The sequence below is a fragment of the Gymnoscopelus microlampas genome (genome assembly GCF_963454915.1).
Source record: "Gymnoscopelus microlampas genome assembly, chromosome: 9".
NCBI lineage: Eukaryota > Metazoa > Chordata > Actinopteri > Myctophiformes > Myctophidae > Gymnoscopelus > Gymnoscopelus microlampas.
This window is the reverse complement of record NC_139946.1, coordinates 45,395,409-45,409,416: the sequence shown is the minus strand read 5'-3', so window position 1 is coordinate 45,409,416 and position 14,008 is coordinate 45,395,409. Positions and strand designations below refer to the sequence as shown.

The 14,008-nt window shown below is 38.8% G+C and overlaps 1 protein-coding gene across 1 annotated transcript; it reads left to right on the top strand.

The window, feature by feature from the left end:
- The first annotated feature begins 5,076 nt into the window (after positions 1 to 5,076).
- On the top strand, positions 5,077 to 13,299 carry lamp3 (lysosomal associated membrane protein 3). The gene is made up of 9 exons (XM_084066653.1): positions 5,077 to 5,168; positions 8,339 to 8,407; positions 9,022 to 9,150; positions 9,247 to 9,326; positions 10,013 to 10,138; positions 10,830 to 10,902; positions 11,065 to 11,235; positions 11,931 to 12,076; positions 12,413 to 13,299. Exons 1-8 carry the CDS (start codon positions 5,111 to 5,113, stop codon positions 12,068 to 12,070), a joined length of 846 nt encoding a protein of 281 aa, XP_083922779.1. The 5' UTR covers positions 5,077 to 5,110; the 3' UTR covers positions 12,071 to 12,076; positions 12,413 to 13,299.
- Positions 13,300 to 14,008: the final 709 nt, after the last annotated feature.

Genomic DNA, 14,008 nt, shown 5'->3' with positions numbered 1-14,008 from the left:
TACCAAATGCAAGGCTGATCATGTCATAATGGACAAGTTCAATGACAGCATGTTTCCCCGTATCAGGACTGAATACATTATACCGTATAATGCAGTCAGAACAGAGTCAGTAATCCTGGTAGGGCGAGTATGGAGCTCCACTCACTCATCCGCAGTTGCAATGTATTGTAATTCCTTTGTTTAGTATCCAGCTCTATGCTATTGAGCTAACCTACAGTATTCTTGATGTTGGTATTATACATAAGGCTGATAATGACGGTTTGATCAAGTTAACTGTGATGTCTCTGCTTTGATTGTTTCCTTCAGCCTGACAGCCTGCCTCGTGAGCTGTTCCAGCTGACTCTTGGTTCATAAACAATGGGACCAATTGTTCGTTCGAACAACAGAGAAGCTATAGGATTAACCACTTGAACCCCAGCATCCATTGGTGAGTCCCGTTGGTCAGACTGGCCCCATTATATCTAACCCTATCCCTATAACCCTAACCTCGCACTAACCTAACGGTCGGAATGATGGGATGTCGGAATTATGAGCGGACCCTGCGTCCATTCTGGGGGGAACCTAAAAATAGCAGATCTACAACAAGCTTGTAGATCGTCTATTTCTGGCGAGAGATTTACTGTATATGGGGAAAAAAGCAGTCCAAGTACAAAGCCAACTCAGGTCCAGTTTACTAAGTATAGAGGGTTTAAAGGGATAGTTCATTTTTCTATCGATTTAGTCACCCCATGGAGACTTGAATTCATGGATATTTTTTTGTGACCAGCAGGTTCCTACCGGTTCCGGTAGGAGACACAAAGAGTCTCCTTGGTATCTCCTACCGGAACCGCTGCCTACCGGTCCACTGGTCATCACATTATTGCCAAAAATATCCATGAATTCAAGTCTCCATGGGGTGACTAATCGATAGAAAAAAGTCATTATGGGGGTGAACTATCCCTTTAAGACGAGACATCTCCCATCTCCCATGCACTCTGGTTCTATGGCTGATCTTTTCACCATCGTAATGTGTCTCCAACACAGACATAGACAGAGGTACTCACGTGTTTCAGTGTAGGTTTAGCCTGGTTTAGCGTCTCAGATCTACTGTGTTTCAGAGGCAAAATGGACTCCTGTGATTGACAGCTGAGTAAGAACTAGACTGACTAAACAGAGCAGCGGTTCAATCTATTGGTGGGGATCATCAAGACCACATGATGACACAGAGATGAACAAATACAGGGAGGACAGGAGGGCGCGCAAGCACGCACACACACACACACACACACACACACACACACACACACACACACACACACACACACACACACAGTAAAAACAGAGTAAATGTTTGCTCTGCCGTTTGGTCTCCTCTCCTGCCTCAGAAATCAATACATTAGTTTGGATTAAAGGCAGAGACAGGGGGGATGTAAGGCTATGTAGGAGCACGGCTCCATTATGCTAAAGACTTTGACTCTTATCAGCAAACACTGTCCAACCTGAACGCTCACGCCCACGTGCACGCAGACACACACTTGCACTTAATTCACACCGAGGGACCTTGATGTTATATCGTATATACATTATATAGGATAATTTTCACTGTGACTGTTCAATAGAAGCCACTGTGTGTGTGTATTCATAGCCGAGGGCACAGTAAAATCCTGAGCGTTCATTTAACTCTGTGAGAGTGTTCAAATGTAACCAAATGGATTCAAGTTAAATGAACAGCTGTGTGTTTCTTGTGTAGCTGAAACTTTGTACCTGAAGACCTTTAGCCTACATGACCACTGTTCACACACCGCCCGTCTGAAGACTCATTTATACACTTTGCTCGCCGAAAATAATAGATTCTCTCTGTGTGACAGCAAAGTATTATTTAGGCTCAAAAGTATTGAATCGTCTCTGTTGGTTGGAAACCACATATGTACAAAAAAACTGTTACCTTTCAGGATTCAAATTCAAAAACAGTAGTATGATCTTGAGCTTGTAGGTCTGCTATTTTTTTATTTGAATCTTGAAAAGTAACAGTTTTGGACATTTGAGGTTTCCACCTGACAGAGACGATGTGTGTGTGTGTGTGTGTGTGTGTGTGTGTGTGTGTGTGTGTGTGTGTGTGTGTGTGTGTGTGTGTGTGTGTGTGTGTGTGTGTGTGTGTGTGTGTCTGTCTGTCTGTCTGTCTGTCTGTCTGTCTGTCTGTCTGTCTGTCTGTCTGTCTGTCTGTCTGTCTGTCTGTCTGTCTGTCTGTCTGTCTGTCTGTCTGTCTGTCTGTCTGTCTGTCTGTCTGTCTGTGTGTGTGTGTGTGTGTGTGTGTGTGTGTGTGTGTGTGTGTGTGTGTGTGAGTGATTTATTGACCTGTCTGAACACTTTCCTAGCTTGCTGCTGAACTGGATGGAATACACAGCGCTAGGACCATTCTCTGACTGGAGAGAGGGAGCAAGGCAGAGAAGGAGGGAGGTGAGAGGGAGAAGAGCCAAACTGAGGGGCAACGACAGCTATGATGGCCTTCATGACCTTCATGAAACTCCTGCCCTGCCGTTTGGGACACGTCTTATCCCTGCTTCTGAGGCCTCGCTTGTTTGGAGGTAGTTCAAGGTTTTCAACTTGTTGCATAAAATCACAACTTACTATAAATAGTATCCACTGTAGTCTATGTGATATAAAGTCCAACGCGCACGCACAAAACACACTGTGCATGCATGTGCATGCGTGTGTGTGTGTGTGTGTGTGGGTGTGGGTGTGGGTGTGGGCGTGTGTGCGTGATTGTGTGTCTGTGATTGTGTGTCTGTGACATCACTGTTAGTTTAAGCCAAAAGCTATGTCTAGAGAAGAAAGTACTGTATGTGTGTAGCCTGTAAAAATATAAATGACCAAATGTGGGGTCTGTACTGCCCCCTAGTGGTTACTTGTGGTCAAACACATGGCACCATTTGGGCTGCTTTATCTTTCTCTACCTAGTGCTGTATCACATCATTGCTTTCATGAGAATGGGGTTCATTTGTACACCATTCAGAGTGTATCTCATAACAAAGCCTAATTTATGCTCTGTCGCAGGACAGTGTATGAAGCAGGGTTAAGAGAGAAAGGAGAGGTGTGCTGAATAGGAAGAGGGGAAGGAAGTAGAATAGACTATATAAGGATGATATGGGAAATGAAAGATGGCCGAGATGACCGAAGGTTCAGATTTAAAGCCACGGAGACAGATCTCCAGAGAAACTACACCTGTTCAAATCAGCTGAAGGGAAGTTCACCTCTGACCAATGAAAACAAATCATATTTACCAATATAATATTAGCAGTAATAAGTACGCTAAAATGTCAAGTGTGTAAAGTGTAGAAACCTTATCGGTTGTGCAAAAAAAAAACTGCACCAATATACTGTGCAGTACACAGACAATTTAGAATGTGGACTTGCATCTTATATTGGTTACTGAGGCAGCCAGAGGAAAATGTAGAGAATATAGTATATTATACAGAATATGAATTGATGAATGAATACATCAGGAACCAGATATACAGAATATACAGCAGAAGAATGGCCAGACTACAGTGAGTATACATGGTGCAAATAGCAGTAAATATTATGTGGTAAACTAGCAGTTGTGAGATACAATCCAACTCATGTACAATCTGTCCAAGAGATATGCAAAGAGACTTGTCAAAATGACGACAAATACAAATACTGTGCTTGGTTCCGGATGCTATTGACTGTATGTGTGTTATTTGACTGACCGGAAAGACAACTTGAGGTCAGTGCTTAAAGCTCAGAATAGTTAGTAGTAATCAGACACATATTTCAGCCTCATCATCTAATCCTGGTGTCATCCACACGAGGTGGAGATTAACCACCTGAACCTTAACGTCCCATTTCTGGGGCAAACATCTGGTGAAAATAGCAGAGCTACAAGCTCACATATATTTGTACATAAAACACAATTAAGCTCGAGAGCTAATTTCCATTGTGGTCTTTTGAGCAGGTAATGGTATGATTTTTTTCAGGTGAGGTACAAGGATAGGGATTGGAGGATATTAGATTTGATATGTTATTGCCATTAAAAACCACTCAAGAAAATGTTCTCGTTGTGAATTATCCATCATCAGCATAATCGTGAATACTGAATATCCTCACAGAAGCATGAATATCCTCATGAGTGACTTGAAAATGTTCCTTCTGAGAGAGTGTTTAGTGCCAGTCGGCACATTCTCTCACCTCTGACGCTGAGAACAATTAAAGCCGGAAAAAGTGAATAGTATGATGCAATACAAATATTTTAAAGTTAAAGTGATTCCAAGGTTCTTTATTGTTACATCTTGTGCACAGGCACCTAAGAGTAAACTTGTTTTTGTATGGCTTCCTACAGACAATATAGCAGCATAGGTAATAATAAGAAAAACAAAGAAAAAAAGACGGAGAAATAGAGAAAAAAATAGATGAAAAAAGAGTCAGTAGTTTCATACTAATATGATAATAAAAATAGATCAGCATACGTACAATGTACTGTACGTATATGCTTGGCATATTATCAGTTTTATCAGTAGCTGCCAAAGTACGTTACTGTATATAAACAACACCACATCCTTCTACTGTATACAGCTTCAGTAGGAACAGTCAAGCAAGACAAGCAAGTACCCTTACTTTGTAAGCAAAAAGTGACATTTTTGAGCTGAAGAGGTGTTTTTATGCTTTCTCTCCCAGTATGTTTCAGTGCAGTTTTAAGGACATTTTGATGAGTATTGGCATGACCGTGAATCAAATATTTTGGCCAGGATAATTGTGACATGTCATTTTCATATTGTCCCATGCCTAGGTACAATTAACCCATAACTGAAGCAGAGCAATTACTGTCTAGATTTTGATCCTTTGTTTGTTACAAGGCAATCACGGTTTGCGAGAGGAGTGATAGATGTTCCCTCTCTTTCATCAGAAGCATCGACTTCTGACCAAAAATGTCATGATAACATCCTCCACAGTTGTCAAGCCTGAGAGAGGCAGATCAGCTCTCTGTCTGCCTCTTCCGCTGAAGCTTCACTTCCTCCTGCGTGACACGTTTAGGTATATATGTAGACACACTGAGCTTCACATCACCAGACTACCGCTCAGGCCAACAAGCCTCAACTATTCTAGGGCAAAGATGGCACACAGTGCCAGAGGCGGATGGTCTTTAATCTTCATGGCAACTATTATGCTTGGTAAGTTGAACCTGATTACAATATTATTTTTTGTTATACTTTTTTTTTCATGTGGACACCACAGTGATGTAGTCATATCGACTACAGAGACAACACAAAATACAACATAGGGAAAAACACAAAACAGAGACAAAAACTAAATAAGACAAAATAAGACAAAAGGAAACGGGCAACAAAACATTGACATAGAATATAGTAAAAAGGGGGAAAGAAAACAACAACAAAAAAACAGGAAAAGCAAGATACAGAAGTTTATATTCTTTACTGCTCTTTTTCTCCAATTAGACATCAGAGTAACAGATCATTAATTAGGTCAGTCCTTCGTCAAGTGCCTGATAATAAAACAGTACCGAGTTCAAATTAAAAGTGCTCCCCCTGTTTGGTGGTTGACTTATCCTTATTTATTTCCAATAGCATTCTATACTGTGCTTTTAGTTAAGCCGAGGTGCTAAGTCGTCATAGCTTACATTACAATATTCAAAACCCAGTTGATCTCAGATTATGAAAATCCCAAAGAGGCACAATGCAGACCCAATGCAGCAGGTATAGAGATGAAGTTTTAAAAAGTGCCGGCGACTGATTGAGAGTCAGTCAGTGTTGTTCATAGAGAGCAATTATGGCCCAACGCTAGGAACTTTATCAGCACACAGTTAAGAATGTACGGTATAAAATGTACCGTAAGTATAGAAGTTTCATTAGAACACAGCAGATTGCCTGAGACCATGCTTTCTCTTTACTTAGAATATAGACAGTGTGTGTGTGTGTGTGCGTGTGTGGGCGTTTGTGTATGCGTGTGTAGGCAACATTATGAAGCAAAGCTACTAATCTGTCCACGGTCTTATTTCTTATTCTGTTACTATGAGATGAGATAAACTGTGGTGGAAAAAGATGCCTCACTAGATGAGATGAGTCAGTTATTCTCATCAGTTCATCACCTATAGCTATTAACTGAAACAAAGATACATGTGTGTCTTGGGAAACCACACTGAAATCCTCAGTGCTCATATAACTCTGACTGAGAGTGTTACGATGTAACCTTCTGGGTTACAAATGGATTCATTATTACACTTAATGGATAAAGTATTTTACTTACGGGCTGTACGGGCTTCATTATAAAATACATTATCCTTTTAATTTGTAATGAAGTTGTGTTATATCCTTGAGAAAGTTGTACATTATCGCTGAGAGATTCATGAGCATTTTGATAGGAACCTTGGCCTTTGATGTTCAAAAAATACATAAAGAATGTATTTTTATGAGGTATAGGGAGGAAGAGTTACATTAACAATCTATACGTTTTCTAAGCATTTGAATATAATGCACAAGGAGTGTAGTATGGTGTATATTATAATTGTAGATCATTTTATTTGTGTTTATATGTATTTATATGCCGTATGTATGTGTATAGTGTATACATGGAAGAATGAAGGGGTAGGATTAGATACGTTTTATACTTCATCCCACTCCTTTTCGAACATGTAGAATTATAGTATTGTTTGTTGTTGCCTGTGAGGCTTGTTTTTGTTTTGTATTTTTATTATATTGCATTTAAAAATATATATATTTGTTGACTTTGTTGTCTAATTTTAACATGTTAAAAATAAAGGTATTCATTAATTAATTAATTCATATTATATAATATTAAATTAATGTAGTAAATATTAGCTAAATGCCAATTTTCCTCAGGTGTGTAGCATACCTGTGGAGTACTTAGACACCACTTTGAGTGAAATGCTACCAAAGTGATGCGGGAAGGACAGATACACACACATGCACACAGAACTGTGTGTAATTTATAGAAGGCCTTGGCCGACGCCTGTTGGGAACGATGCGTGTTGGAAACGATTGTTGGGAACAATAGTTTGGGAACGATTGTAGGGAACGATACCCTTTGGGAACTTATCCCTCTCCAGTTATACAATATCCGTTGTACCAGTTGTGTGAGACCTGTTGTACCCGTCTGTGTCCCTTTTATGGGCATAGCTCTTTATCTGTCTGCCTGGGACCCTCTTATACCCATAACTGTGTGTGTCCGTTTTATGCCCAATTGCCCGTATATGGAGATCCCAACTGCTGACCGACCATACGGGGATTTGCAGATTTATCGATATTTTACGCAGTGGTGGAAAAAGTACTCAAACGTTTTACTTAAAAGTATCAAAACTGCAATGTAGAAATACCCTGTTAAGTAAAACTCCGGAATTAAAAATTTACTTGAAAGTGAAACTCACTCAAAAAATGTACTTGAGTAAAAGTAAAAGGTATTGAAGTCAAAATGTACTTAAAGTACCAAAAGTAGAAAGTACTCATTATGCAGAGTGTCCCATTTCACAAGTTTTCAAATATATAAAATGTACAAACAAACATCTATTGAAAATAGCAGATCTACAAGCTCACAATGCGTCGCCATGCGACGCATTGTGAGCTTGTAGATCGGCTATTTTCAAATGGCCGAAATGTATATAGAGCTGAAGTGGCTAATGTATGTTTTGTAATAATAACCAAAATCTACAAAGTAACTATAGTAACTTACGTTTTCACATAATTGTAGGGGAGTAAAAAGTCCAATATTTGTGTCTGAGATGTAACGGAGTAGAATAAAAGTACTGAACACTAAGAATACCTCAAAATCGTACTTAAGTACTGTACTTGAGTAAATGTATTGAACACTCCCTCTGGTCTTGTGTGTGTGCATGTATGTGTGTGTGGGGGAGGTGGGGTGAATTCATCATGCAGAGCTGTGGTAGAAGTGAGAAACGGATATCGTCTGAAGAACAAACAAAGCCCACCCGTCGTGTGTGTGTGTGTGTGTGTGTGTGTGTGTGTGTGTGAGGCTTGAATGCTGCATCAGGAAGAGCTGCTGTAGAGAAACAGAGAAAAAGGAACAAAGGTTCATGCTTCTATTCAAACAATCATTGACCCACTTAGTGACCAATGAACACTCTATAAGTTTCATTAGATTGGTCTCCAGTTGTTAAATGTTCAGTGGTGTCATTGTGCTCTAACAGATCACAGAAGGAAGGAAGTAGATATGGGAGTAAGTGTGGTGTGACTTTATTCTGTTGTGGCTTCCTCCTACTCACTCAGTGATACCTAAAGTATTTAGCCCCCCCCCAAGCAACGTGGCAGTCACAGACACACACTCATATCAAACCTTCTTCTCTCTACAGGCAACATGGCAGTGATGACAGCTTCCAGCCCGGCCAGCAACACCAGCATTAACTCACATGGTGCTGCAGGTGTTTCCAAACTATATATTACTGTATCAACTGTACCTAAAACATGATAAACTGGGGACCAGTGTTGATTTAGTTTTAGTCATAGTCTTTTGAATAAAATTCCATTTAGTTTTAGTCATACAGTATTTTTAGTCATCTGAAATGTTTTAGTTTTTGTCTAGTTTTAGTCGACTAAATCTACATTTGATTTAGTCTACTAAAATGTATTTTGTCGTAATGGCTGATTTTACACTGGGTTGCATGCTGAAATTAGCCAATCTACAAGGTCACAACGCGTCGCAGAGCGACTCGTTGTGAGCTTGTAGATCTGCTATTTTCAGAGTGCAACACCCGAGTGCAACCAAACATAACATGAGTCGTCTTTTAGTTCTACTGGATCTCTTCTCCACTCGTCCCTCCCTAACATTTTAGTCTAGTTTTTATTTGTTGACAGAATTGTCAATATATTTAGTCTTAGTTTTAGTCATCGTGGCTTAGTTTTCATTTTGTTTTTATTTCGTTTTCGTCAGTGAAAAAAGGTAGTCGACCAACATTTTTCGTCACAGTTTTAGTCGACTAAATCAACACTGCTGGGGATCCGAATAATGAATATTGACCGTCTTCCTGTCCATCAGGTTCCATCTACACTGACCTCAGTGATGACAGCTCCATTCACCATGATCTAGACGCTGACCACCAGGCCACTGATGGCCTGATGAGCTTCCAACCTGTCCTGCAGCCCTCTGAATCAACTCCTCTTATAGGTAATACACACCAACCACAGCATGGCTATATAGGCCTGCTCCTTGTGATTATATGATATGATGTATATTGATCTATTTTATCTGTTGTGTTTGAAGAGACCTATGCCGTGAACAAAGCTGGTAAACCCTGCGTGGAAGCTACCATGGGGATAAAGTACATCGTCATTGAGAACAAGGTTAGAACGAGGTTGTGTGTGTCTGTCTGTCTGTCTGTCTCTGTCTGTCTGTCTGTCTGTCTGTCTGTGTGTGTGTGTGTGTGTGTGTGTGTGTGTGTGTGTGTGTGTGTGTGTGTGTGTGTGTGTGTGTGTGTGTGTGTGTGTGTGTGTGTGTGTGTGTGTGTGTGTGTGTGTGTGTGTGTGTGTGTGTGTGTGTGTGTGTGTGTGTGTGTGTGTGTGTGTGTGCTTGCTTAAAATGTTCATAGAAGTAAATACAATTATCTCAATGTTTTTATAGACTGGAAAAAGCAACGGATGGAGATTTCAATATTACAAGCCCCACTATCTTTCTTTAATGGTCCTGGCTCAAAAGAGATATTTATGGTTAACCCTGTCTTTGAGATTAATTCCATTTAGAACTTACATGAGCTTGAAAGAAAAAAGAGAAACATATTATTTCATATTCTAGTGTAGCAGGAAAGCCATAATTATGTGGATAGTGAATTACCACAGTGAATCTCAACCGATGCTAAGGCACAGACTATATAGATGCTCATGAAGAGTTTGGTCAAGCAAACATATTAGCCTTTACAATACTTATACTGAATTATAATGAATTATATTGCTGTTTCGTTTGTTTTATACATAGTTGACTAAACCAGGAAAAGCTCTATTAACACTAATATAAATTCTATTTGTGCTTTTAGAAGTCCTTGTACTACAATGTGGTCCCTAAAAATGTCACAACCAGCGGCTCCTGTGTCAATGACACTGCAGTCCTTATTCTCACCTTGCCCGACGAAGCTGCCACGCTGGTGTTCCACTTCAAAAAGGTACACATCATTTAACATACCGGCGCCGCGCATATCCCTACTGTACAGTCACTGAACGCTTAACAACAGTTTACTAATAATAATATGCAGTGGTGGAAACTAACCAAGTACATGTACTCAAGTACTGTATTTAAGTACAATTTTGTAATATCGTACTTTTACTTCACTACAATTATTTGAAGACTTTAGTTACTAGTTACTTTGTAGATTTTGATTATTATTACAAAACATACATTAACCCCTATATCCATTTCAGCCATTTGAAAATAGCAGATCTACAAGCTCACAATGCGTTGCGATGCGACACATTGTGAGCTTGTAGATTGGCTATTTAAAAAATATATATATACATTTGAAAACTTGAAATGGGACATTCTGCATAATGAGTACTTTTACTTTTGGTACTTGAAGTACATTTTGATGCCAATACTTTCATACTTTTACTCAGGTACATTTTGAATTCCAGACTTTTACTTAACAGAGTATTTCTACATTGCAGTATTTATACTTTTACTTAAGCAAAACTTTTGAGTACTTTTTCCACCACTGAGAATATGTCATATTATATCTTTCCTCATAAGCAACTACAACTCTATTAGCATAGTGGCATGGCAAATAAAGGAAAATGTGAAATCATTGAGTCATGTGACCAACTGTGATAGAAGCATAAACTACCATTTTATCCTTATAGGAGGGGAATGTTTCCTATGTAACCAAGATGAATGCTCACATCAAGCCTAAACCTGCCTGCAAAGACTGTGAAAGTAAGTTGGAGATGAATAGGATCTGCAGAAATCAAACTGCTTCATAACCTCAGCTATAGATCCATGATAATATGGTTGACATTTTATGTGAAAATTGTAAGAAACCAGGGACTAAAGAAGATGAACATTAACATTCCTTCTCTTTTTTTGCCTCTACTGTAGCCAAGGATTATGCAGGTGTGATGGACTATCAAATGCTGTTCAAGACCTCCTGTGGCATGAGCTACAAGTGCAACTCACAGGTTGAGCTTGACATGTCTTCAAGCTTGAAAATCAAGCTAGTTCCTCTCCAGATCCAGGCCTGCAACATCCCCAAGGAACATTATGGACCAGGTGAGAATAATAATTATGAGCAAGATGAGCTGACTGCTCTTTTGGCTGTGGTGAGCTCTGTCCCTATAGCCTCCAAGAGTGTATTATTGCTTTTATAACATGATTGCCAAAACATAAGAAAGAATACACTGCTCACCTTGTTTGAGATGTTTAAATGAAAGAATACTTGTAAAGTGAGAAAATACTTTATATTGAAGTTGGGTCTATAATGTGTTAGAACCACATTTTAATGCATTAATAATGCACTTATAAGGCATTATTACACTTGTTATACATGTTTATAATTATGCATAACAATTTATAACAAGGTTTATGAACTATTATAACTTATAATAACATAATTTACAAGTGCTGGTCATAATGCATTATAAACTCAGTGGAACAGCACATTATAACTACCAGGTAACACTTTACTTAAAGGTCGGCATTATAATCGCATTTATAATGCATTAAAATGCACTTATAATGCTTCATAACACTCGTTATAAATGTTTATAATTATGCATGACAAGACACTTCATGACTAACTGTAGTTATAAACATTTATAACGAGTGTTATAATGCCTTAATAAGCACATTATAATGAATTACAAATGTGATTATAATGCATTATAGAGCCGACCTTTAAGTAAAGTGTTACCAAACATATAAACCCCCCCCCCCCCTCCTCTCTCACTTCCTCTTCCTCTCATCAGTGGTGGAGTGCTGGGCTGACTTCAACAAGCGTGTCATTCCCATCGTGGTGGGGGCATCGGTGGCCGGCATCTTCATGATCTCTCTGACGACCTTTCTCATAGTCAGAGAGAGGCAGAGAGCTGGCTACACCAGGATCTGACAACACCGCCAGGACAGGAATAATCAAGTCTCTTTACATTAGCTCTGTCTATATCAAACAGAGCAGTGGCTCTCAACCTTTTCAGGCCGTGACACTCCCAAAATAAGTGTTGCCAGATTCTGTGAGAGAAACAAGCAACTAGGTCTTGGAAAACAAGCCCAAAAGAAGCAACTATGGGCCACATGTGCACTTTAAACATCAGTTATTTGAAAATAGCCGATCTACAAGCTCACAACGCGCCGCGATGTGACGCGTTGTGAGCTTGTAGATCTGCTATTTTCAAATACAATCTTGGGGGGAAATTATAACAAGCAGACCTGCCAACACTGCGGGGGACCCCACAACATAATCATATTTGAACTGGGAACCCCCCAACATAATCATATTTGAACTGGGGACCCCCCAACATAATCATATTTGAACTGGGAACACCCCAACATAATCATATTTGAACTGGGGACCCCCCAAAATAATCATATTTGAACTGGGCACACCACACCCTGACAAGCACTTGGAATTGTAGGAGTCGAGGCATTGCTTTTAGTTTGACTCAGTTCCACAGATACATTGTGAGCTTAGAGATTGGCTATTTTCAAAATGTTTGCCTCTTTCTTATATTATTTGATAATTTGGCCAATGTTTGACCAGGTTTTATAGTATAGTTTGTTTGCTGCAGTAATGGACTTTTTTCCTTTTCTTAAAAGTCCTTAATATTGTCACTTCACTGTCATCTGGGGACCCCCCCCCAAATCATCTGGGGACCCCCCTGGGGATCCCGACCCACAGGTTAAGAGCCAATTAGATTACTAGATTACTAGAGTAGATTACTTTGTTATTTAAATGTAATCTCTAACTATTATTATTATTATTATTATCATTATTATTATTTTTATTATATATATATTTTTTTATTATTATCTATTAGTATTAGTTGTAGTAGTAGTAGTGGTGGTAATAATAATGCTAATAATAATATTTGATAAAGGTCTCTGTATTTTATCATTCACACATTTTTCACTGTCTCACAGTGAAAAATGTGTGTGGGTGCTGTATTTGCTTAATACATTCATTCACACCAGTGTGAATCATATTGGAAGCTGTATTTCAGTGGGGTTCTAGAGAGGGAGGACGATTATATCTAAACTATTATGCTGTTTAGATTGTTTAAAATGCTTTACTTGTCTTGCTGTATTTTCTTAAGCATTTCAATAAAAAAAAATCTTCTTTAAAGACCAATTTATAAATATCCAAGATAAATTGTTTTATCCTCCAGTATTACTCTTATACTGTATATAAGCTACAGTACAACTAAGACATTTCTTCTATCTGCTGTCGGGCAGAAACCAGCTATGTCCAAAATATTAACTTTTCAGGAAATTAAAAAAAAAACATGTTTTAGAACAACACAAAACTGCCTCATCAAAGTCGGTATGGTGACTTTATACATTGTCAGATACTGGAATGTGTCCTTATATTATCATCACTTTACCCAAATACAGCTCATGTGGAGTTAGGAGGTTTTTCACCGTTAATGTGGATGTCATTCTAATCAATGGGGGACAAACCACCTAATTCCACAATCCGGAGTTTTGTCCGACAGTTTGAGGATCCAATGGAGTTAGGAGGTTTAGTCAGAAGTGCTTTTTTAATACTTTTCATTGGTTCAATATTTGTAAAACGCACAGGCAGACGTAAAGGGTGTTCAATAGCACTGATTTATTAAAGAAAATTAAAGTTGAAAAATGTAGTTGTAGGCAAATGTACTGTAGTAGGCAACATCATGATAGAAATGAAAGTAATCAGAATGCCACGTATCTTTACACATGAGGAATCTGTCTTGGTGAAGTTGGTGCACTACACTGAATAATGACTGAACTACTTACAGAGCAGTTCTGAAAAAAATAAAATGAAGATAAGGATATAAAAGATAGAAATTAT

Excerpts from the sequence above, each read along its gene's own strand:
- lamp3 (XM_084066653.1), top strand. The coding sequence starts at position 5,111 with ATGGCACACAGTGCCAGAGGCGGATGGTCTTTAATCTTCATGGCAACT. Across the intron at positions 8,408-9,021 it reads TAACTCACATGGTGCTGCAG|GTTCCATCTACACTGACCTC; the intron begins GTGTTTCCAAAC and ends CCTGTCCATCAG. Across the intron at positions 11,236-11,930 it reads CAAGGAACATTATGGACCAG|TGGTGGAGTGCTGGGCTGAC; the intron begins GTGAGAATAATA and ends TCCTCTCATCAG.